General features: G+C 57.3%; 1 protein-coding gene across 3 annotated transcripts; it reads left to right on the plus strand.

Annotated features, from left to right (window-relative positions):
• On the plus strand, window positions 1-24,931 carry LOC120857565 (NADH-cytochrome b5 reductase 3). 3 transcript variants are annotated; one of them, XM_040233160.1, is made up of 9 exons: window positions 1-109; window positions 9,573-9,704; window positions 13,150-13,222; window positions 13,591-13,697; window positions 15,821-15,950; window positions 16,400-16,483; window positions 16,684-16,769; window positions 20,136-20,235; window positions 23,796-24,931. In XM_040233160.1, the coding sequence occupies exons 1-9, from the start codon at window positions 89-91 to the stop codon at window positions 23,966-23,968; spliced, it is 906 nt and encodes a 301-aa protein (XP_040089094.1). In that variant the 5' UTR covers window positions 1-88; the 3' UTR covers window positions 23,969-24,931. The 3 variants fall into 3 exon arrangements, with proteins under 3 accessions (XP_040089094.1, XP_040089095.1, XP_040089096.1); XM_040233161.1 differs by lacking the exon at window positions 1-109 and adding an exon at window positions 2,361-2,417; XM_040233162.1 differs by lacking the exon at window positions 1-109 and adding an exon at window positions 6,791-7,083.
• The last annotated feature ends 175 nt before the right edge of the window (window positions 24,932-25,106 follow it).

Below are 25,106 nucleotides of genomic sequence, written 5' to 3' on the forward strand. Positions count from 1 at the left end.
GCGCGCCCCTCCTCCGGGGTGACGCAGCGGCGGGCGGGCCCGGGGCGCGGCGGTGTCGGCGGCGGAGCGAGCGCAGCGCGGCGCCAACATGGGGGCCCAGCTGAGCACGGTAGGCGGGGAGCCGGGCGCCGGCCGCCGCGGGGCATCGCTGCGGACCGGAGCCGCGGGCGCCGGGCCTCCATCTCGGGCAGCGCCGACTGCAGCCGGCCTCGGGGTCGGGGCGGGGGGGGCCCGGCTCGGACGTGGGACGCAGGACCCTACCCGGCCCCGCCCTGCCCGCCGCGCCCCGGCCGTCCCCTGGCGGCCGTGACTCAGGCCCCGGGCTCCTGCCCTCCGGCCCGGCCCTCCCGGCTGAGGGGCGTCGCCCGGAGCCGGGGTTGGGGTGGCTGGGGTGGCCGAGCCTTCCGGGGGAGCCCCGCCCCTCTGCCCCGCCCAGGAGTGCGGGTGTGCGCGCCAGGGATGGGCAAGTGTGGGGTGGGGGCGGTGAAAGAGACTGGTGACCCCGCGTGAGTTCATGAGTGTGAACACGTGTGAAGTGTGAACGGTCGCCTCTTTGCGAGTGTGAGATGTGTGTGTGACCGGGGTGTGGGTGTGACGTGTGTGCATGTGCAACCGTGTGTTTAGGGGTGTGTTTAGGTTTTAGGGACGGTGAGTGAGTGTGCAGCTGTGCGGGAGTGTGAACAGGTGCGTACCTGCGAGTGTGTGCGTGTGGAGTGGGTGTGTGCGTGTGGAGTGGGTGTGTGTGTGTGTGTGCACACGTGAGATGTTGCTGGATGACGGAGTGTTTTTTTTTTAACCACCCACCACCCCTGAGCCCTGTCCTGGGCTGCATGCTGGGCTCTGGTTTCTTTTAACCCAAGAAACTGGCAAGGCCCCATTTTACAGATGAAGAAAATGCCGCTGGGGACCTTGGCCACCCGCCCGGCTGGCCGAGTCTGAACTCCTGGGGCCGCAAAGTCCACTCTCACGCTGTCACGTTGGCCGGGCCCAGGGCCGCCTCCTTTGGGATTCCTCAGAAGCCGCAGTGGGGGTGGGTGGCCTGTGTTCCCCCTCCAGGCTGTGGCCAGGTCTGCCCCCCACACTCTGGTCCCTGGGGCTGCCTGGGGTTCTCTGGGAGCAGGAGGCCCAGAGCCTCTTGCCTGGCCTCCTCCCCCACCTCCGCCCTCCGGCTCTTTACAGCTCCCCCTTGGGGATGAGGCAGAAAGCCTCCTGGCCTGGCCAGTTTGCTCTAGGCGAGTGGCCCAGCCTGGGACTCGGGGCCATTCAGTCCGAGGGGCCGCTTTACTCAGGGCAAGCCTGGGGGCATCACCCCAGCTCAGTGGAACATCCTGACCGTGTTCCCAGAAATTGTCTTCCTTCCTTACCGCTCAGCCTTCTACCTTCCAGCCCAGACACCCCCCACCCCTTGCTGTTTCCCACAGGGCTTCTCACCTTCTAGCCATCCATGTTGCCTGGATTTGTCTCTGCGTCCCTTCGGTGAGCTTCCCACGTGGCTCAGACAGTAAAGAATCCACCTGCAATGCAGGAGACCTGGGTTCCATCCCTGGGTCAGGAAGATCCTCTGGAGGAGGGAATGGCAACCCACTCCAGTATTCTGGCCTGGAGAATCCCATGGACAGAGGAGCCTGGCGGGCTGTAGTCCACGGGGTCGCACAGAGTCAGACATGACTGAGTGACTAAGCACGCACCCTGGGATGTGGCTGCTCAGTATTTTTGCTGAGTAGCCAAGGACCCCTTGTAGCCCCTCTGAGGGACAGAGCCCCATCTGAGCGTCAGGAGACCTGCCCCAACTCCTGAGCCTCCTCTGTTCAAGGGGTGGTGGGATGGTCCCTTCTTCGCGGGGCCCTGCCGGGGTCCCTGCTTGGCCCAGGATACCCGGAGCAGACCCCAGCCCTGCCTCCGGGCACAGAGGCTCCACGCAGTCTGCTGGAGGCCCGCTCGGGCTTGGGGCACCGGAGTTTTTATCTGGGACGTGCAGGCCCTGCAAGAGGCCTCCTCCCACTCAGAGAAGAGGGGTTAGCTCTGGAGTCTGCCAGCCCCCTGGGGGCACATGCTGGGGGGTTCAGCTGGCCGGCCCCAACCCTGACTCCCCTGCCGCCAGCACAGACGTGAGCGCTCAGTGGACCCAGACAGGCTGCCACCACAGGTAGAGGCCAAGGCTTTCTCCTGCCCCCGGCAGCCCTGTGCCTAGTCCGTGGTCCCAGTCCCCCTGCCCCTGGGCAGCAGGGCTGGGCTTCCCTTGCGGAGGGCGAATTGGGCCGATAGGCTCTGCACCCGCCCCTCCTCCTGGGTTCCCCGAGCCAGGAGCCCTTCACTGCAGGACTTCCTCTGTTCCCTCCCACTTCCTGAAAAGGGGGCTTTGAGGGAGGTAGACGTTCAGATCCCAGCCAGACAGCTGACGGGCGGGCAGCAGGCAGGTAAGCCTCAGCACAGGGGCTGGCACCTGGGGAGGAACACGCCTGCCAGGTGGAGGTCCTGGCAGGTCCCTTTGCCCACTGAGACCTGACCTGGGTAGAGAGGATGGCAGGGTCCCGGGGTCGGGGGGAGCAGAATTCCAGGGGGTGAGCAGCTGGCAGGGTGCCGTGTGGGGGTGGTAGGGCTACCCCACCTCTCCGCTCTGTTGGGCAGGCTGGGGGCTCCCTGGATACACCCTGACACCCCGTTTTCCTCTGCCCATCCTATGTTATCAGAGGCGGGGAAAGGCAGGTGGGTTCCATGGTGGGCAGAGTATAACCTTTGGGGCACCAGGTCAAGGCCTGGGAGGCAGCTGTCCCCAAACCCCCTGGGTGGCTAGGGGGAGGTGGTGTGTGTGTGTGTGTGTGCGCACGTGTATGTGCAATGCACGAGGAGCTGAGGTGGGGCCTTAGCCTCGTCCATCCTGTTTACTCTGCCCACTGTTTGCAGGGGTGGCAGGGCATCCCAACCCCTTGTGAGTCTGGTAAAGCCTCCAATTTCCCAGAGACAAAGCTTTGACCTTTCCACGGCACCCTTTTCTCTGCCAGCTGTGCCCACTGGGGTTTGTGTCCTGAAGGACTGACTGACGAGAGTCTGCCCACAGCTGCCTCTTGGAAAGGAATTTGTGCAGAGTCCACCCCTGCTCTCTTCAGTGGCCACGCTGTCCGCGGGGGCAGAGTTGTGGTCGCGAGGCTCAGTGCACAGATCAAACTGGCCGCAGGTCCTCACCCTGCCTCAGTGTCCTCACTGAAGAAGGGTGGCCGTCGTGCCCGCGTGCTGGGCTTGAGGACCTGTGCTCACACGGAGCAGCTGGGCGCGGGGAATGGAGGAAAGGCCGCTAATGTTTACCCATCAGTCCCAGGTCAGCTCCTTCCAGCAGCGGCTCCAGCCCCACCTCTGGGAGGCAGGTGTGTCCGCCAGGAATTCAGGATCCACCCATCTGGCCAGTGCCTGGTGGAGGGCCGATTTCTGCCCTCCCCCTGTGGGCATCTGCTCTCTTGTCCTGGTTACTGAAACATTCAGATAAAGTAAGAGAAGTCAGAGAGTCTGCGGGGTAGGCGCTGGTGCTTGTCCCATATGAATTTACCCACAGATATTTACCAAGTCTCTGCTCTGACTGCTGGAGATGAGACACCAGGGCCCTCACCTCCCTGTGTCTGCCATTCTGCATTGTGATTGCGCGTGGGGAGTTGGCCTGGGCATGTGAGCCCCAGGCTGGCATCCAGGGCACATAGAGCTGGTGCCTGGGATGTGCAAGTTCTGTGCGAGGGCCAGGGTCAGTGTCGAGGGCTCGCCTTCAGAGCTGTTGGCGAATGAGCCTTTTTTCATGGCTCAGCACCTGCCCTGGCTTGGCATTTGGGGCGGGTGAGAGATTGAAGGGGAGAGACAGAGGATCCAGAGCACAGACTCTACCCTGGGCCTTGCCAAGCCAAGGAGGAAGGCAGCTGGCCCATCTCCCACGGCGGAGGGTCAGTGAAGAAACGCAGAGGAAGGTGCTTTGCAGACTGCGCAGCAAACTGCAGGCCAGGGGTGTGTGTGAGTCGCTCAGTCGTGTCTGACTCTTTGTGACCCCATGGACTGTAGCCCGCCAGGCTCCTCTGGTCCGTGGAATGCTATAGGCAAAAATACTGCAGTGGGTTGCCATTTCCTTCTCCAGGGATCTTCCCCAACCAGGGATCGAACCCGGGTCCCTTGCATCTCGGGCAGGTTTTTTTACCTGCCAGCCAGGGGTCTTAGTTATCAAACCTGGGTGTGCATGCACTGAAACAGCTGTGCTGGGAGGAAGGAAAACTCCAGGGAGCACAGCTCCACTTGGCTCTTAATGTCATTTAAGTTTATTTCCAGGGCTGCCGACAATAGTGATTTCCTGCAAATGTAACTTGGCTCAATTTTTTTCCTAAACAATGTTCCCGGTGGATATGCCTTCCCTGATGGACATGGAAGGGGCCTGGAGCAGAGGAATCATCAGAGTGCCCCACCCTCATCCCCGGGGAATTGGCAAAGGGAAATGGGGGCTCCGGAAGTCTGCTAAGGGCTTGATTAGCCAGGGAGGGGCCTGGCAGGTGAGATTTGAGGTTTGAGCTGGACTCTTGGAAGCTAAATAGGAAAGGAATGTGCTGGTTGGATGAGGGAAGAGTGTGCAGAGGCCTGAAGCAAAAAAGGCTGGTGACAGGATGGTAGGGACCTTGAGTGTAGGCAGTGGGGAGCCACGGTGATGGGTGTTTGGGGGGAGCAGCCTGTTGCTTTGGGCTGCTGGGGCCTGGCTGCAGGAGGTGGGAGATGGGATTTCGGTGGAGCCGGGGATTTGGGCTGTGGGCTCCAGGGCATCTGTTTTGGGAGGCGCCTCCAGAAGAACCAGACGACACAGGACTGTGTTTCATGGCCTTGGGCAAGTCTCTTAACCTGTCTGAAAAACGGGGACAGCAGTCTCACTCGTTTTGAGCCTGGTCCCCTGAGGACAGAGTTGGCTTATCCTTAACTGGGTGATAGTCACGGTGCTGCAGCCTGGGGTTGAAGTGAGGATTAGCTCAGAGGATTCGCAGCCCACTTGTGGAGCAGTGCCAGCTCAGGGCCGTGTGTGCTTTTGGGCCATGTGTGCGCATGGCCTTTTCCAGCCTCGATTCCCACTCACCCCCCGCCTGCCCACCGCCACCAGCCTTAGGTGGGACCTTCCTGAGGAAGGTGGAGCCTGGAGAGGTGAAGATTCTCTCCTGAAGTCCTGAGCTGTGTGTCTCAACCTCGCGTCTCCTGACCCTGGAGTCCTGGGCTGCCAACAGAACTTTTTTCAATATTCATTTTATTCATTTATTTGTTTGGCTGTGTCCGGTCTTAGTCGTGGCACATGGGATCTAGTTCCCCGACCAGGGATTGAACCTGGACCCCCAGCATTGGGAGTGAGGAGTCTTAGCTACTGGACCACTAGGGAAGTCCCCACAATGGGCCCTAAATGAAATTCAGGGTGGGAGAAATAGCGCGTGGTGGTCGGGACATTGTAGGTGGTAGGTAAATGAGCAGAAGACCAGAGACCCTTTGTGTGGCCCTGTGCAGGCCAGGGGTTGGGGGGTGTGTGTGCTGGGGCCAGCTCCCTCGGGCCTTCCCTTTACACCCACTGGTACAGACCAGGGGCCCCGTGGGATGAGGCCTTGGTTGCATGAAGCCTGGAGGCCTTGTCTGCCAGAGAGGCACTAGGCACTGTCGATGGTGTTCTGAGCCCAACAGAAGGCCTGTAACCAAAGCTGCGGCTGGGCAACTTGAAGCTGCTGGGCCGGTGTGGGGGGCAGGGCCAGGCCTGGTGTGGAATCCTGGTATCTGTGTTCTTCCTTCACTTGTGGTGGGGGCCCCATGAGGGTGGTAGAGAAAGCTCCTGTGTGTGTGTGTGTGTGTGTGTGCAGGCACGCACACGTGCCCGCACTCCCCTGGTTATAGACCCCTCTGTGACCTCAGCCCCCTACCTCATCTCATGTCCCAGCTCCCCTGGGTGGTAGGCCAGTCAGTGGCCCTGACCTTCTTCCCATAGATAAGAACACCAAGGCTCAGAGGCCTCAGGTCCTGGCAGGGCTTCCAGGAAGGGAGGGAGCATTGAGACTGGGCCTAGAGAGGGGAGGATCTTCTCAAGAGGTCTGCAGAGGAAGCAGAGAGGCCTCCCTGCAGGCAAGGAACTTGGCTCTGAGCTTCCTGGCGGCCAAGGAAAAGGGGGAGCTTGCGCGGAAGAATATCCATGGTTGTCTACCGTGAGAACCAAGCTCAGGGAGGTACCCTAGGGAGGACGAGTGAACAAGCTGTGAGACCGTTTCCTTGAGAACCAGTGTTTGGGGAGAACTTTTGGTTCTTGACCTTGCTGTTTGAACTGCTAGTGTGGACTGCCTTCTTCACTTTTAATTTTGAAATAATTTCAAACTTACAGTAAGTTTGGAAGAGTGCATAAAAGAACCCTTATATCCTTATATACTCTTCACCAAAATATACCAGATGTTAACATTTGTTGTATTTACCTTATTATTGTATGTGTGTATTTTAAACCGTTTGAGAGTAAATGACATTATGTTAATTCTTTGCCTCTAAATACTTGTGCCTCTCTCCTAAGAACAAGGACTTTCTTTTGCATAACTGCAGGTTGGTGATCAAATCAGAAACATATGCTATTGTCTAATCCGTGGGCCTTAATGCAGATTCCACCGGTTGTCTCAGGATTGTCCTTTACAGCTGTGTTTTCTTCCCCCGGCCCAGAATCGGATTCAAAACTGCCCATTGCATTTTTTCTGCAGTTTTTCTGTCCCTTTGGCCTCTGTACAGTGAGTCTCCTCCATACGAACCTTGTCTCTATTCCTCAGGGGAAGTGGAGGTTTTCCCAGTGACTCAGAACGCAGAAACACAGGGGGGTCGAGTACGTGCCTCACACACGACCCTGCACGATGCAGACTTTCAGAGGTGCGAACGTGTGTCCATCAGCGTGAGGCGCGGATGGAGTCACACTGTCTTGCTCGCCCTCCCTCTGCTCTTGCTGACAGTCCTTCAGTTCCACCGTTTCCCACCTCGTCTCCCGCCTCCAGCCCATAACTCTTCTCGTCTGTTTACTCATTGCCAGACCCTGTGTGCCAGCTGTTGTACTGGACTACTGTATTTATCAAGGTACTCTCCTGCAAGATTTTAAATGTTGCCTTTATTTTTTATTTGTGTATCATTTGTGTGAGAAGTATTATAAGCCCATTACAGTACAGTACAACATAGCCGATTGTGTGAGTTGGGTGCCTGGGTCAGACTTACGAGCAAATTAGACTTCACAGAAGTGCTCTCGGGACGGAATTTGTTTGTAGGTAGGGGACTTCCCTGTCTTCATTTTCTCTGACTGCATATAAATTGTCACAAACTAGGTGGCACAAAGCAATCAAAATCCCTTCTCTCACACTCTGGAGGCCTGAAGTCTGAAATCAGGGTATTGGCAGGGCGCGCTCTGGAGGCCAAGGGGAGGGTCCTTTCCTCCTTCATGCAGCCTTCTCCCCTGAATCTCCTCTCTCTGAGAAGGACACTTGTCATGGGATTTGGGGCCTACTGGCAGAATCTGAGAGGATCTCACGTCCAGATCCTTAGTTTGCTTTTTTTTCTCCCAGTTAATTTATTTCGGCGGCACTGGGTCTTCGTGGCTGTGAGAGCTTTCTCTTGTCGCGGCGAGCGGGGGCTACTCTTCGCTGGGGTGCCCGGGCTTCTCATTGCGGCGACTTCTCTCGTTGTGGAGACGGGCTCTAGGTGTGTGTGTTTCAATAGTTGCGGTGCGGGGACTCCAGGAGGCGCAGCTTGTGGGCTCTAGGGCGCAGGCTCAGTATTTGTGGCGTTTGGGCTTTCCTTACCCTGTGACGTGGGATCTTAGTTCCCCGACCAGGGATTGAACCCCTGTCCCCTGCATCGGCAAGCAGATTCTCATCCACTGTACCACCAGGGAAGTCCTCCTTGGTTTAATTACAGCTGCAAAACCCCTTTTTCCATCCCCACGATTTGGGTGGACAGGTCTTTTGGGGGCCACCCTGCAACCCACCAGAGCCTCCTTTAATCTGGAACCCGTTCCTCAGCCTTCGTTTCTCGTGGCCTTGATATTTTTGAAGAGTTGTGCCAGTGGTCCCAGAGGACGGCCCCTCGGTGTTTCCTCGTGTTGGAGGTGGGTCCTGAAGAAGGCATGGGCAGTGCTGGCCCCTCTCGCTCCATGTCAGGAGTCGCCTGGCAAGCCTGGCCCCTTTGCTATGCTGCTCGCTGCTCAGGGTGGGGTCTGCCAGGTTCTCTGCTGCAGGATTGGTCTGAGTGGTCTTGAGGCCGTTCTTGTCTTCTCCTTGGGTCTCGCTGTGGTCCTGTTTGTGGAAGCTGCCAAGGACACGACTTCCGGATGGCCCAGGGTAGCCGCTGCACCCACATACATGCCCAGTGAGGTCACAGGCCTGCTGGGGGACAGCCTGGGTTAGCCGCTTTCCATGGCTGAGTTCCGTCTCGACAACCAGGAAGTGTGTTTTCTGATCCCCATTTCACAGATGGAGAAGCAGGGCAGAGAGGCTCATTGGTTTTGCTTCCCAGGGACAAACACAGCTAGAAAGAGGAGCAAGCTAGTTGCCTTTCTTTGTAAGGATGTCCTCTCCAGGTAAAACCTAAGCAGTTTTATCTGGCCATGTGATTTGAGTTTTCTCTGTCTTCAAAGCATCCAGACCACCTCTGAGGGTCTTTGTGAGGCTGAGAGCATGGGGCAGGGGCTGCAGGGGGTGCAGGGGGCTGACGAGGAAGAGCCCGTTAGAGCCACATAGCAGGGTGAGCGTGATGTTGAGGGCGAGGACCGATGTTATAAGAGCATGGCTGGGGAGGGAGGTGGACTCGGGCTTGAATTCCAGCTCCCCACCTGCCAGCTGTGTGTCTTTGGGTGGGTTGCTTCACCTCTCTGAGCCGTTCCCTTGTCTGTAAAGCGGCGGTGACGTCAGCACCTTCTTCAGCGTCGTCGTGAGGTTAACCCCCATGTGGGGCCCAGCATGATGCAGAGAGCTTCAGGGGACCTTGCAGATCACCTTTGTCCAATTCAGTTCAGAGGAGGGGAAAGGACTCGACCAGTGGCACCCAGCCAGCAAGGAGCAGAGCTTCCCAGCATCCAGCTCAGTGCCCGGCTGCCCCTCACATCTGAAAGCAGAACCCCAGGGCTCAGGGGTTTGTCTGTAGCGAGCTAGCGCTTGACATCACTTAATGCAGTCAGGGAGATTGACTCGAGGAGGGAGGAAGGGAACACAGATATGCAGTACTCAAGGTTAAGCACAGGTACTTGGGAACTTTGTGCTGAGCTTCCTGGCAGCCATAGTGAAAAGGGCCTACATGCTCAGTTACGTAGCTTTCTTTGTCCCTGTTCCTCAGGGGAAATGGAGCTTTTCCAGTGATGTAGTAATACACTGATGAGTTTCATGAGTTTGAGTTTTGTATTAATAGCGTCTCCCAGTTGGCACCAAGATGGAGCCGGGGTGCCTGGATGAAGTGGGGAGAGGGTGTTCCTGGCAGAGGAGCGGTCAGAGGTGTGGACCAACTGGTGTGTTTGGGGGAAGGGCAGGGGCAGACCCTCCCCGGGGCCAAGCTGACCTCTTGTGTCTGCCCTGTCGTTTCAGTTGGGCCACGTGGTCCTCTCCCCAGTCTGGTTCCTGTACAGCCTGATCATGAAGCTGTTCCAGCGCTCCACCCCAGCCATCACACTCGAGAATCCAGACATCAAGTACCCGCTGCGGCTGATTGACAAGGAGGTCAGTGTGGGGCCTGAGGGGTCATGGGGCACAGGCACCTCTCTCTCTTTCTCAGCATCAGAGCATTTCGTGGGCATCTACTGTGTGCTTAGGGTATGGACCCTCTTAAAGTAGATCCCATTATTTGCCCATTTTACAGATGGGGAAAGTGAAGTGATGTCCATTTCTAAGGTCTTCCCAGGTGGCACTAGTGGTAAAGAACATGCCTGCCAATGCAGGAGACATAAGAGATGCGGGTTCAATCCCTTGGAGGAGGGCCTGGCATCCCACTCCAGTATTCTTGCCTGGAGAATCCCATGGACAGAGGCTCCTGGCGGGCTACAGTCCATGGAGTCACAAAGAGTCAGACATGACTGAAGCGACTTGGCATGCATGCACGCATATCCATTTCTAAGGCTACCAGTAAATTACTGAGGGATTTGAACCCGGGTCTCTGACCACAGAGCAGGTTCTCTGAGCCACACTTACTATCCCACAGAAAATCAGAGTGGGAGCGATGCTGTACTTGGACTTTTGGGTCCAAGTACCCATTTAACAGATGTGAAAACAGAGGGCAAGAGAGGATTAACTCAGGTCACATTGTGAGCTAGGGGTTGGGTTATGACTCAGGCATAGGCCTCGTGGTCATCCAGGGTACTGCATCCCAGGACCCCTTCCTTAAAGACAAGGTCTCCTCCTCTCTTCTTCTCTCTCTCCCAGGCCCACCCACTCAGGGCCCCTAGAGTCCTGATTTCCTGCGTGTCCCCGTGATCTTGACTGTGGCTGGGTCTGCACAATGCTTTTGCTTTTTCAAACCTCCGATCGTGGTTTTGATTTAAAACCATCCTCTCCCCATCTTTGCCCAGCCGCCCACCCTGTAGGGCTGCTTCCCTCCTCACTCTCCCCCATCAAAGCTTCCCCTGTGCTATTTCTGGCCACAGGCAGCTGCCTCAGAAGGGGTGTGGCAGGGAGGAACTGAGTCATGGGGCAGAGAAAGCCAGTCACCTGCTGCAAGCCTGAATCCTGGGCTCTGGTCTGTGCCCTGGGCTCCACGTTAGAGCTGGAGCGCCTGTGACCGTAATTGTACCAGGAGTTCTTAGAAGTTGAAAACCAGAAAGAGGCAAAAAAAAAAAAAAAAAAAAAATGACCACTTCCAAGATGAGACCAGACTTAGTCCTTTCAATGTATCCTGTACACAGTTTTTTCCTACTAAACTGAAATCACAGTGTTTTAAATCCTTTTCCTTTCAGAAAGTTCTTTTTCCTTGTTTTTTTCACCACGTGGCTTGTGGGATCTTAGTTCCCGGACCAGGGATTGAACCCCAGCCACGGCAGTGAAAGCCCAGAATTCTAACCCCTAGACCACCAGGGAACACCCTTGTTACTGTTTTTTAATTCCAGAAGTAATGTATGATTTACATGTGCTCACTGTAAAAATTGTACTTTTATTTAAAAAAAGGCACATATTTATACGTGCTCTGTTCTCAAGGTGCAAATGTTCCCCTCCCCCGCACCATGACCCCTGTGCAAGAGGGTCCCGGTCACAGGTCATCGTGAGCCTTCTCTGGCGTCACATTGGTTACGTACATGACGCGTGGACGTTCAGGTGTGTGTATGCTTAGTTTCTCTTTTTAAATAACCTAACATTTTTACCTGGCTGTACAACATGGACTTCCCTGGTGGCCCAGACAGTAACAAATCCACCTGCAATGCGGGAGATGCGAGTTCAATCCCTAGGTAGGGAAGATCCCCTGGAGGAGGAAATGGCAACCCACTCTAGTATTCTTGCCTGGAGAATCCCCATGGACAGAGGACCCTGGTGGGCTGCAGTCCAGAGTCAGACACGACTGAGTGACTACCACTTTCACCTTCACACACCGCACAGACCCCTTTTCATGTCTAACCCAAAGCCGAGTCATCCCGTTTGACAGCTTTCTGGTGTCTGTCACAGGGATGTCCTCAGTGGACCCTGCAGGCCCCTGTGACTGAGTGGGCAGCGAGTGTCCAGTGTCCTAGCAGTAACCCTCCCCCTTGTAGCCTCCTGGTGGCTTTGCAGGGTCAGCAGGTGGGCTTGCTCTTGCTGCTTGCTGTGGCTCAGGGAAGGGTCCCGGCTGCCTGCCCTTCCCCTCTCTGAACGGGCCTGGACCACGTGATGGGCAGGGTTGCCCTGAGCTCTGAGAACCTATTGCTCAGCTTGTCACGGCCAGTGGCTTCTTGGAAGCAGCAGTGTGCCGAGCCCTCTCAGACGTCAGCCTCGTGAGTTTTGCTGTCCTGGGCTCGAGGTTGTCAAACACAGTAATCTTCAGGGTCTTTGCCTCATTTCTGTGCTTCCTCCAAAAATGTCTGGCATGTGGATTTCTGACCTTGAACCCCAGGACTGGTTGATAATCCTGGAGTCCACTTGTAGGAGGCCTTGGGCCTCTGTTTGCAGCTGGACTGTGGGGCAGAGAGACCCACCAGCCTCCAATAAGCCCTGCATCCTGAGTGGGGGCTGGGTGCCGTCTTTCCTGAGATCCAGGCCTCCTGCCCCAGCTTGCTCACTCCAGTGATGCTCTGGCCCTTTGCAGGTCTCTTGAGCCTCCCTGGGTGGTAGCACTGTCCATCACTGGACCTTGCCTCCTGTGAGCGTGAACACAAGTGCAGACAGCTAGCCTTTCCAGTGGCCCCTCCACAACCACCGTCCTGCAGCGCCTGGTGCAGGGGAGACCCCCCAGGGGCCTTCTGGAGCCCAGTCATGGTTTGGGCACTGGGTTCACGTCCTAGTTCTGACACTGTGGGATGCTTGCCTCCCTGGCCTCTGTTAAGACTAGGCCCCGTCCTCGGCCCAGCCTTGGTCCTAAGCCGCCTCTGCCCGCCCTGGAGGGGAGATGGCCTTTGCCCGTTGACCGTGCCCTGGGTGCACATGGCCATGTCCGCCTCCCGGGCAGTGAGGCTGCCGTGCCTCCCGCCCCGTGTAGCCCTGCCACAGTCATGCCATCCTGCCTACTGGGGGCTTTCAGTTTAGTGGCTTCTAGACCCCTCTCTCAAGTCGCAGCCCCAAGACTCACAGGAGCCTTGTCTCAGCCCTCCCCCACTCTGTGGTCAGCCTCTAGGCTCTTCCCACCACCCCAGGACAGGACACGTCTCAAGCTATGGCAGAGGTGGTTCCTTCTCTCCTGCCCCTGGAAGCCCTGGAATTTTCTGGGCCATTTGGCAGCCTCCCTTTGGGATCTGGAGCTTGCTCCCTGCCCAGCCACCTTGCTCTGTGGCCCTGGGCGGGTCACTGCCCTTCTCTGGGCCAACGAGAACAGAACACTTGCAGTGTGTGGCTGGCCCCTGTGCCCTCACATACACACGTGTGTGCAGGGCGTGTGTCCGCCTGTCAGTGTCATCTCTCAGTGACACCCTGGTGCTGGGGCGGGGTGGCAGCTCTGGGTCTGGTGGCCCCTCTGCCCTGGGTGTTGTCCAGCAGCTCGGCCTCCTTGCAGGTCATCAGCCATGACACCCGGCGGTTCCGCTTTGCGCTGCCATCGCCTGAGCACATCCTGGGCCTCCCCGTCGGTGAGTGCAGCCCCGACCCAGCCCACACAGAGCCAGCGCTGGGAAAGGGAGGTGGGGGCTGCAGGGGGGTTTACATTTCAGTGAGAGCAGGGAGGGCTTCAGGGAGGAGGTGTCAGCCATCCCAGGCCTTCGAGGATGAGTGTCAGAACAAGAGGGCAGAATGCCCCAGTGTCCCTGGCAGTGGCCCCAGCACGAGTAAAGGCAGAGAGCTGGGATATGATGGGAGTCGCTGGGGTGGGAGGCGGGGATGGGTGCAGCAGGAGCCGAGGTCAGTCCAGCTTGTGGTGGGGCACCGGGAGGTGGGTTGACGGCCCAAGGGACGCTGCAGGGATGGTCCCGGGCCCAGACTCAGCCCCGCCGTCCTGTAGGCCAGCACATCTACCTCTCGGCTCGAATCGATGGGAACCTGGTTATTCGGCCCTACACGCCTGTCTCCAGCGATGACGACAAGGGCTTTGTGGACCTGGTCATCAAGGTGAGGCCTTGGGGCCACAGCTGGGTGGGGCAGGGGTGACCACATCACAGCCCAGGCCTCCACGGGGCCCACACGCCCCAGAATCTGGCCCCCGAAGGCCCTGTGCTCGCTGAGCCTGGTCTCAGAGTGAGGGGCACCCTGTGGTTCTTAGCACAAGCCGAGCATGGGGGTCTCAGCAGAAGGCGGGGGCTGGGATTCAGGCTCAGTGTCTTCAAACCAGGACAGATGCTCTGCCAGAGAGGAAGCAGGCAGGCCCACCAGCTCATGCAGGGCCTGCTTTCCCACTTGCAGACGGGGGAGGCCCGGGGAGCTGGGTGCCCGCTCACCCTTGAGAAGCACCCCACAGGCCCTCTGGCGGTGCAGTGTGGGCCTCATGGGTCCTTGTGTGGGCGCTGGGGTGAGGGGCTGTCTGGGATCCCCCACCAGTCAGGGGGTGGGTGCACACCACGGGGAAGATAGAGCCGTTAGAAGCAACAGACCAGAGAGACACAGACCACCCAGAAAGGATCTTAAAAAACAAGACACTGAGCGGAAGGAGAAGTGACACCTCTAACCCAGTACATTTTTGTGAAAATGAGAAACACAAGCTCTACAGCAGTGAGTCACTTTCTCTGATTACACACCCCTAAAAAGTGGGAACCTGCCAGAGCTGGTGGTGGGTGTGGGGTGTTAGACACCTTCTCCAGTCAAGGCCCAAACCACAACCCCCACCCACAGCCACCCTGGCTCAGCACCCCCCTGGGGACCAGGCTTACTGTCCCAACGCCGCTGTGCAGGCCCCAGGCCCCCTCACTGGACCTCAGGACGGGGAGACAGAAACAGACCCCCGCGGGGCCGCAGCTTCAGCCCTGGGGGTTTCAGGGTCCCGGGCTGGGCGCTGGATCTGTGAGGGCAGGAAAGGAGCTGGCCTGGCAGTCCTGGCTCTGGCCTGGGTCCCTTCTTTGCTCAGTGTCACTCAGGCCACACGCCGGGTGCCCAGCCCACCCGGCCTTGGGAGCCTGTCTTTGGCTGGAGAGTGGACACTGAACAGGTGGGCACACAGAGGTCAGTGTTTGTTCCGAGGACCCTGGAGCTGGGGCGGGGTGATGACAGCTGTGCCCCCCACCCCGTCCCTCTGAGCAGGCAACGAGGAGGCGAGCAGGTGGAGATGGAGGGAAAGGACCCTCCCTGTGCAAAGGCCCTGGGGTCAGGAGGAGGCTTGAGGACTTGAGGGTCAGTGGGGCTGGGTAGAGCCTTGGAGGCCCTGCAGGGAGGGGGCTTTGTCCAGAAGGAACGGGAAGATGGTGAGGGTTCATGCATCTCTTCTTGCTGAACTCACCCCAGCTGGATGTAGAGAAGGTGCTGGGGGTGTGGATTCAAGTAGAGGATGAAATGCTCACAAGGACCAGGTCCTTCCTGGCTTGGAGACCTCATGGCCCCCTTGGTTCACCCTGGCTAAAAGTCAGAGCACTGGCCTGGCACACAGTGGGCTCTGCCCACTCTCTTCCCCGACCCCAGACACACAGACACGCTGGCTGTCCTGCAGCCACGAGTTCTCCCTTCCGCACCCCAGAGGCTCCAAGCCCTGTGAGGCCCCTGGCCTTGGCACACTCTGTCCCTGCCCCCTCTCTGCCCATCACTCCTGCTTGCCCTTCAAGGCCCAGCACAGATGCCCCTCTGTCCTGGAGCTCCTCCTTTGTCTGCCCATCTCTTTGTTGAGGGTTGTAGCTGCATCCCTTTTTCCCAAAGCTGAAATCCCAAAGGGCACAGAGAAGGGAGTTGTTCCAAGAGTGACATTTTCATGGCAGCGCAAAGCAGAAAGAACTGAACAGCCACCAGCAGGGCCTGCACTGGGCTGACAGCCGTGGGACTCTCCGGATGAGAGGGGCCACAGACACGGGTCTTGGCAGAATGTTACACTTCAGGCCCTCGGGTCGACTGCCGTGGACACCAGGCTGGTGCTTTGCCCTCCAAGGGGACATCACGGGGAAGGCAGGCCCCCGGGGGGGACGGGGCACAGACAGGTGAGTTCTGACGGGTGGGAGGTGCACCGAGTGAGCAGGCCGCACGCAGCCGCAGAAGACTCTGGAGCTCACCCTGGCAGCCTGGGAACGGGGGCTGAGGACGGTGCGTGTGTCTTGCAGGTTTACTTCAAAGACACCCATCCCAAGTTTCCCGCTGGAGGGAAGATGTCCCAGTACCTGGAAAGCATGAAGATTGGCGACACCATTGAGTTCCGGGGCCCAAACGGGCTGCTGGTCTACCAGGGCAAAGGTGATCTGGGTTGGACTCCCCAGGGACCCGGCGGGTGCGGTGGATGTTGGTGCAAGTCCCGCCTCTGCTGCTGCCTGGAAGGGTGACTCCTGTAGGGCAGGCCAACTCCTCTCTGGGGCCTCATTTCCCCAGCTGTTAGGGGTCAAGGTGGTCAGTGCAGGGGTTGCAGACCAGCCTTGGGGGGCACATCCTGCCCACAGACTAGCTCTGTTAGGCTCTAAACAAACCAGGGGAGGGCTGAGCTGGGACCCCTGCTCCTCCAGCCTCCTGCTGCTTTTGGCATTTGAGCTGGCCCTAGTCCCCCCTTCCCATCCCCCTCACCTGACTGGCTGGGGGGATATGGTGGTTGCCACACCCAAACCCTTGAGATGGGGCAGGGTTTCCAGCCGGTCTGACCCCCAAGCACGGTGTGTTTGAGAGCTGGGCCTCACCCTATCTGCTCTCCCCAGGAAAGTTTGCCATCCGTCCAGACAAGAAGTCCGACCCTGTCATCAAGACGGTGAAATCTGTGGGCATGATCGCAGGAGGAACGGGTATGTGGACCTGGGTCCCTCCCCGAGTCCCTGGAGGGCGGAGGTGTCGAGTCGGGGGCAGGGTGTGGGACGCCACACAGGTTACGAGCGCCCGGGAGCTGTCTGAGGTCAGGGTTGTCCTGGCAGCTCCCCGGTCATCTGCCTGGCGCTGTGTATGCAGCAGGCGTTCACACAGCGTGTGGGGGTGGCTCGTTTTGCAGGCATCACCCCAATGCTGCAGGTGATCCGCGCCATCATGAAGGACCCTGATGACCACACCGTGTGCCACCTGCTGTTTGCCAACCAGGTCAGTGGGCGGTCCTGAGGTCTGCAGGCCCGAGGGTGGGGTGCCGGGCAGGCACTGCTCAGGGGTCTGCAAGGCACTGCGGGGATGCTCACAGTGGCTGGAAGGACTGTTGAGTGTTTTGTGCACAGCAGCCTTGCAGCAGCTGGTGAGGTTGGGCAGAGCTAGAGCGTCTGACCCGAGCAGGGCTGCTTGGTTGGGGGTTGAGGCCCCTGGAGCACCCCCACACCGAGACTGGCTCCCCTGGCCACTTCTTTGGCACCTCAGCACTCTCTCTACCACACGTGGAGTTTGGGACCCACCAGGGATGTGGGAAGAGCCTGAGGGTGCATCTGCACAGGTGAGGTGCAGGGGACGCACCGCACGAGGTCCCTGAGCTGGGGGTGTTGGGATCAGGTTTGGACCTGGGCTCTCTGGCTCCCGAGCACATGTCCTCCTCCCCATGCCTGCCACTTGCCTGCCTGCCCTGGCCTGCTGTGTGGCCTTGGACAAGTCATTCTCCCTCTCTGGGCTTCCCTGTCTCCCTGAGGAATGAGCTGATAAAGCCGGGTCATCATGAGGATCTCTCCAGGCTCAGCATTTCTTGACTTAATATGTGGATTTTGTAGTGAGGCCCCTTTGTGGGGAGGCTCAGATGGGACGCCCCCTGCCTGAGGGCGGGGGGACGTGCACCAGGCCCCCCGCACCTCTCAGATATGGTTCAGGTCAGCTTGCCCTGGGTCCGTCTGGCCCAGGCTCTGCCCCATCCATCTGCGAGAATGCTGAGCCCAGAGGGGAAAGGTTGGCTTGAGGTCCCTGGACTCCCACACAGCTGCAGAAAACTGCCCTGAGGTCAACCAGCGCAGCCTTGACCAGGCCCAGGGGTGGGTGGAAAGAGCCAAAAACTCCAGGCTGGCTGGTGGGGTGAGCGAGTGGGCTGCACTTGGCTTGGCTGGGCGGTCTCCGTGGAGGCCCTCCGTCGCCTGAAACGGTGTCGTTTTGCCTGTCGGCGGGGGCAGTGGCTCCTGTATTCTGTTTCTGCATTTAGTCAATGTGGTGTCACAAGTCACGTAGCCTCTGAAAGTTCCACTCCACGCTTGCGAGGGAGCAAGAGTGAAAAAAGTGCAAAAAAAAAAGTATCGTGTGAAAATCGTTCTGACCTCAGGGTCCCTCTAGAGGGTTTCAGGGAGCCCCACCCGAGGACCGCGGCTTTGCTCCAGTCGGGTTGTTGCCTCTCCTTCCTTCCCCCGAGTGACGTGTGTGCTCGGCTGGGACGGGGGCTACAGCCTCTTCAGTTCCCCATCTGTAGTGTAGGGGAACGGGCCCACCTCTCAGGACCGTGTGGACTGAGGTGGCCTGGGACAGGAGCGCTTAACGTTGCAGATGTGTGTGTTCTTCCTGGAGGCACCGGGTGGCCGGGGTGGAGGCCGGCGGGGACCCAGGGTGAGGAGGGAAGCCCCGCTTTCAGAAGGGTGTCAGGGAGATAATAAACAGCAGGGCAGCCTGGCTCTTGAGCAGGGAGACTGATGTTCTGAAGGCATCAGTTCTTCAGAAAGTAATACTCAGAAGTCCCAGTAGGATCATTTTTTTCCTTTTATAATATGACAAAATGATGCACTGTGGCCTGGAAGACAAAGTATACATGGGCAGCCAAGAAAATTTTGAAAAGAAGAGTGACAAGGAAGAATACTAAGAAGTGTCAGTGATAAAAAGAGCACAGCTCTGGAGCCACACGTGAGACCTGGGTTTACTGGACTGGCTGGGATTCTGGGTAATACAGCGGGAAGTCTGGACTGTGCTGGAACATGCTAGAATATGTGGCTATTTACACTGAGGTTAGTTAAGATTAAATAAATAAACACCCTTTCCCAGTCTCACTAGGCACATTTTGTTGTTCCATAGTCTCATGTGACCAGTGCTTAGTTTCCTTGTTGGATAACACAGATCTAGAACATTCCCATCATTGTAGAAGGCTCGGTTGAACAGCCCTGACCTAGAAACAGACCTGAGTGTAAATGAGACTCTGTATCTGATGCAGGTGACATGTCAAACCTGAGGAGACGGAAAGGAGTGTTGGGTTAGTTGCTGTACACTTGGGAAGAATGAAGTAGATCCCTACCTATCTTATAGAAAAATGAAGTGTAGGTTAGGGATATATGTGCGAAAAAGTGAAGCTTTAAAAGTAGAGGGCGAGCGTTTTTAAATACAAGAAGTACTACTGAATGAATGAACAAAGATGGTCAGGCTAAGCAAGACACTGGAGGAGAGCCCGTCAAAGAGAAGACTGATGGAGCCATCTGCTTAAAAATGAAAAGCTCCTCTGGGGAAAAAGGTCGCAAAGAGTTGGACACGACTGAGCGATTGAACTGAACTGACAAATAAGGTAGAAAGATAAACAACTGAAGATGAGACACATAATGTATCATCAATAAAAATTAATATCCTTCATATAAAAAGTTTTTACAAACTAATAAGAAGAAAATATGAGCAGACCAGTGACAAGTTTACTGATAATAAAAGATAAAACACAAGCTTTATTTTCCATCCGTCTGACTGGCAAAGCTTCAATGATCATTACCCAGTCCTGTTAGAGGTGTAGAGGGGTGAGTACCCCAGGACTCCCTGCTGGCGTTGAGTGTTGGTTGTAACCTACGTGGGGAATAAAGCAGCGGCTTGTGTTGGAGGCCCTAACTATGTGGAATTTTCTGCCCTGGACTCCACTTCCTCAAGTTGATCCTAAGGAATTGACAGGGCACTGAGGGTGGTCAGAGAGGTGTTGTTCACAAAGGAGGATGTTCAGAACAGTTTCCGTGCCTCTCTCGCTGCCTGCCTGTCCCAGCGGGGGGCTCAGGAGAGGTCGGTGAGCGGGTGACTTTTGCTGGTTGACGGCGCTCTTTGGCCCTGGTTTCACAACACTCCTGTGAGTCAGTCGTACCGCTCACTGACCGGAGGAGCCAGATCTGTGAGTAACCTGCAAACATTCCGGGCAAAGTGTGCTTAGGAATGGAAAGAGGGAATGTTTCCGGAGTAGATTGCTAACACTCCCTGGGGGTCTAGGAAGGCTTCCTGGAGGAGGTGAAACAAGCTGAACTCTACAGGGCCACGTGGGGCTGGCTGAGTGAAATCAGTGGGGGTGAAGGTGGGGAGCTGCAGGCCAAGCAGAGGGATCAGTGTGGGCAAGGTTGCGGATCGATTTGGGGAGTCGCATCTATATTCCTTAAATTATGGACCTATTGATACAGCCTGAGATGCCAGAACATAGAAAGACTTGGACTTTGCCTGGAAGCTTTGCCAAGCGTGTGGCCCATGGGTGGGCGGGATGATGAGGGTCTCCAAGGGCAGTCCCTGCCGCTGTCCCTCCTGACCACTGGGCCCTGTCCGCTCCCCTAGACCGAGAAGGACATCCTGCTGCGGCCCGAGCTGGAGGAACTGAGGAACGAGCACTCTGCGCGCTTCAAGCTCTGGTACACGGTGGACAAAGCCCCTGAAGGTGAGCGTGTCCGGGTGGGTGGGCTGCGGTGGGGGTGCTGGCCCATGCCCGCCTGTGCTGCAAGCCCTGTGCCAGGTGGAGCCTTCTGTCCGCGTGGTCCCCCTTGGTCCAGCTCATGGCGGTCCTGTGAGGGGAGGGCATTGAGGAGAGAGGGGAGGTAAGTGCCCCACAGCGCACAGCGAGAAAGCCCCAGAGCCAGGACTTGAGCTCGTGTTCGCCTCTTAGGGAGCCCTAGGCCCCCCTGTCTGCACTGCTGGATATAGAAGGCCGCCATTCTCCCCCTGAGCTGAGGCCAGTGCTGGGGGCGAAGGGGGGTCGTTTCCACAGTGCCGTCATCAGCCCTGCTGACGGAGTGGGCTGCACTGACGTACAGTTACCTTCACTCTGCCTGTCCAGGTGTTTGGGCTGTTTGCCAAGGACACACAGGAGGCAGGGAGTGAAAGCTGCCCCAAAACTCAAAACAGGGTTGTCCTCTGGGAGCTAGACCTTGCTCCAGTCTCCTGCCAGCAAAAGGCCTGGCTGCACTGTTAGTTGGAGGAGGGCATGGCAACCCACTGCAGTATTCTTACCTGGAGAGTCCCATGGACAGAGGAGCCTTGTGGGCTACAGTCCACGGGGTCGCAGAGAGTTAACTGAAAAAGACCCGACTGAAGCGACTCGGCATGCATAGCATGCACGCACTGTTCGTGGACACCGCCCTCTGGTGGTGGCAGCTGGCAACGCCGAGACCAAAGCGCCGCCTCCTAGGAGGAGTTTTAAGAGGAACCAAGTAGTATGGCCCAGGAAGAGATACAGCCGGGTAGTTTTCTGGTATTTTACACTTACGTTTATTATTACCCTGACCACGATTTGAGAGTAGTTGGAGGACTGCTGTACCATGAGGTATAAACTGGAAAAGGTTGATGCTGAAAAAGAACATGGTACCAGGCCAGCGCGGCGACTGTGGAGCTAGAGTCGGGGGAGGGGCCCGCTGACCACGTTTCCCCCACAGTCTCCTTCAGTATGCACGCAAAGAGAAATACTTGCCTAAAAAAAAAATCCTTGTAAAACTGAGATGTATCTTATACACCTGTACATTTCATATACTAGCAGATAGGGTTTAATCCCATGGAGTTTTTTACAAAGTACTTTGAGATCTGTTAATAAAATGTGACCTACCTGCCTATGTGCTGCCCCATTCCAGAGGGATTTTAGGCAGCGTATAGAGACTTATGGAGTGAGTCAGACTGAAAGAAAAACAAGGGCAGGCCCATAAAATGGAATCTAGAGAGGTTTGTACAGGAGCATGGGCTGTGGTGCACCCTTACCAGGACTGACGGCGCATATCACTCTGAGCTTCCCAGCAGCCAGTGTGAAAGGCAAGATGTGGTCAGTTACTAAGCACAGTGCCTGTGAGGTAGAGAATATACCCCATTGCTCAGCACAGTGGAGGCTTCCTCATCCAGGACCAGCTGAGACCGACTTACCTGCCTCCCTCAGGGGACACCCCCCGTCCATCCCCGCGTGCCCCTCCCCCCCACCGTGGAGTGTACAGGGTGTGACACTGAGCAGTGTCCATTTAGACAAGGTCCCTTGGTGACCTCCGCATGACCTTGGACTTCAGCAGCTGCGTTTCTGTTGGTGTCAAAAGCTTTAGTGAGGTTCTTCCAGATCGGGAAGGACAGAGAGAAGCCAGAAGATTAGGTGTTTGGAGCCGGAGGGACTCAGGGTGCAGGGTCCTCCCCCAGCCTCAGGCAGGCCTGGTGGAGCCCTGCTCATCTGATAGACACAGTGATGCTCTGCTGCTTATGCGGCCCTCGGCTGCTGTTTGGCCGGAGCCGAGCCAGAGGGCTGGCCCGGGGCTCAGAGGCTGGCCTGGGGTCAGGCGCCTACCGTGGGAGGGGAGGGAGCGGGCAGCGGGTGGTGGGCATCCGGCAAGTCCCTCTGTTTGTCTCTCTGGGGTTGAGATCCTGCTGAGCTGCTCAGCACAGGGGACATTTGAGGGGCTAGCATGTGCCTTCAGTCTCCAAGCAGTGTTTGTCCCAACTGACCATTGAAGGACTGCGGAGCAAGGTGAGCTTCAGACTGGGTTGCTCCTCACGCATCTGCAAAAGGGAGTCACGTTGTTGGGCAGTACAGATGATGGGGGCAGTGATGGGGGCAGGGAGCCGTGCACCAGGACTGGCTGGTCCCTGTCCCTGAGCAGCCCCCGTCGGTGGGTCAGTCCTGAGGGTCCATGTGGGACTAGAGTCCTGCCAGCCCCAGGGTGCCAGGTTCTCACCATGGGCACTGGCAGTCACTGGGAGGAATAAAAGGCAGCTCTGGATCTCAGGTGAAACCTGGAGATACAACCGTGCATATGCGTGTGCAAGACAGGGAGGCAAGCAGGACTTCAAGGAGGCTGCTGTTTTGAGGATCCTGCATCTGGAACTTCAGCCTGTGTCCTGGCCTCACTGCTTTCTGGCTCATTTCAGTTCAGTTCAGTTCAGTCGCTCAGTTGTGTCAAACTCTTTGTGACCCTGTGGACTGCAGCACACCAGGCCTCCCTGTCCATCACCAACTCCCGGAGTTTACTCAAACTCATGTCCATTGAGTCAGTGATGCCATCCAACCATCTCATCCTCTGTCGTCCCCTTCTCCTCCTGCCTTCAATCTTTGCCAGCATCAGGGTCTTTTCCAGTGAGTCAGTTCTTCACATCAGGTGGCCAAAGTATTGGAGTTTCCACTTCAGCATCAGTCCTTCCAATGAATATTCAGGACTGATTTCCTTTAGGATGGACTGGTTGGATCTGCTTGCAGTCCAAGGGACTCTCAAGAGTTTCCTCCAACACCACAGTTCAAAAGCATCTAATGCTTATTTGGGACACATTCCTTTGTTCATTATTTATTGAGCAGCTACTCTGTGCTCGGCTGTCTAGGCACTGGGACTACAGCTGTGGACTAGAGATGGCTCCTCGTGGGCCAACACCCCGTGGAGGGAAGAGTCAGACAGTAGGCATGGGGCTGGTAGGTAGCAAGAAGAGGGGCGGGGGGTAGGCAGCATCACCCTAACCAGGCTGGCACTGAGCACTGGCTGGGGGATCTCTGGGACCTGGGGTTAATGTCCCAGCCCTGTCCATGCCTCACTGTGTGACCTGAGACAATCCTGGGTCCTCTGGGCCTCAGTTTCCACATCTGTAAAATGGGATCAGTAAGCCCCGCTCTGTCCATCCACGAGGGTCACATAAGAGGCCAGTAGAAGTGAAAGGCTTTGCAAAATGTAAAGTGTGGTTAGGGAACCTTGACAGGCTTGCATTTGTGATCCAGGTGAGCCAGGCATGGGGACAGGGGATCAGGGCCGAGGTCTGCTCCATTCTTCCTTGTTGAAAAAAAAGTGAAGCCACTCAGTCGTGTCCGACTCTTTGCGACCCCGTGGACTGTGGCCTATCAGGCTCCTCTGTCCATGGGATTTTCCAGTCAAGAGTACTGGAGTGGATTGCCATTTCCAGGCACAGCAGCTTCATCACAGAGGAGGGGGTGGTGGGCAGTTGGTGGTCGGTCACACGGCCACCCTCAGGCTCACCTGGTCTCCCGCCCTGCAGCCTGGGACTACAGCCAGGGCTTCGTGAACGAGGAGATGATCCGGGACCACCTGCCACCCCCAGAGGAGGAGCCGCTGGTGCTGATGTGCGGACCCCCACCTATGATCCAGTATGCCTGCCTGCCCAACCTGGACCGCGTGGGCCACCCGAAGGAGCGCTGCTTTGCCTTCTGATGGACGGGCCCTGCTGCCCGCTCTCACTGTGCCCTGGCCGCACCCACCCCTCCTGCTGCTGTTCATTAACACCACCCGCCCCACGTCTCCAGCTGCGGCCGGGTTCAGCCTGGCCTGCCTGTGCCTGGGAGGTCACCCCGCTGGGCTGGCCCCTGAGGGGCCCCTTTGGGAGCAGGTGTCTGTTACAGGTGGGCCGCCGTTGGCCACCTTTAAGACAGATTCCTGTCTAGGCCTCGCTGGAGATGTTCCTTCCCTCTCTGCCCCCTGCAACATACACACTACTGGGTGGAGGCTGCCAGCACCACGCTCCCCAACCTCCCCAGAGCATCCCACACCTTGGAAATAAGCAGAAATGTACAGGCAACCCTTAGCTGCAGGCTGCAGGCCCTCACCCAGGCTGCAGACCCTTGCCTGCTACCCCTGCCTGCTTCAGGGCCACTGCCGGGCTTCCGCAGCTGACACTGCGTGGTAGCTGACACCAATAAGTCCCCGTGGCAGGGGCTGCTGGGGTGGGAGGTTGGCCAAACCACCCAGGGCCCAGCAGGTCCAGTTGGCAGGGAGGTGGGCTTGTCCCTGGGGTTGGTGTGGGAGGAGGGGGCTGGCCGAGGGCCCTTCCACCTGGCACATGGGCCCTCCCAAAGCCTCAGCAAAAACACCCAAACATTCGGGCAGCTTTGGAAGTTCCAAGCAGTCCACCTCCCATCGACTGCCTTAGCATCCCAGGCAGCCAGCCCTGATGGCAGAGCTGAGATGGTGTGCGTTTATTCATCCGTCCCAGAGCCCCCCTGCTGCCCCTGCCCCAGCTCATGGAGATTTCGAGCAGAGCCTCTTGTCTGAAGGACATTCACAATGGCCTCGACGTTGCCTTAGACACAGCGTGTTAGCCTCTTACATATTGGCTTTTTCAGAGTCATTTATGAGTAAACATAACATTGAAGTAAAACTTTGCTAGTTTGAACCCTTTTGGAACTCCCGGAGGCTCTGTGACCTACGTTGTTGGGGCAGGAGAGGGGAAGGGGCTGTGTAAGACCTGGCATTTATTTCTGAGGTTGGTTTGTGTTTGTAGTAGAACTTTGGGGAACTCCTTGGCTATTCTTCACTCCATGTTTCCACTGCAGGGGGCACGGGTTCTGTTCCT

This window comes from Oryx dammah, unplaced genomic scaffold (genome assembly GCF_014754425.2).
Source record: "Oryx dammah isolate SB20612 unplaced genomic scaffold, SCBI_Odam_1.1 HiC_scaffold_29, whole genome shotgun sequence".
Taxonomy (NCBI): Eukaryota; Metazoa; Chordata; class Mammalia; order Artiodactyla; family Bovidae; genus Oryx; species Oryx dammah.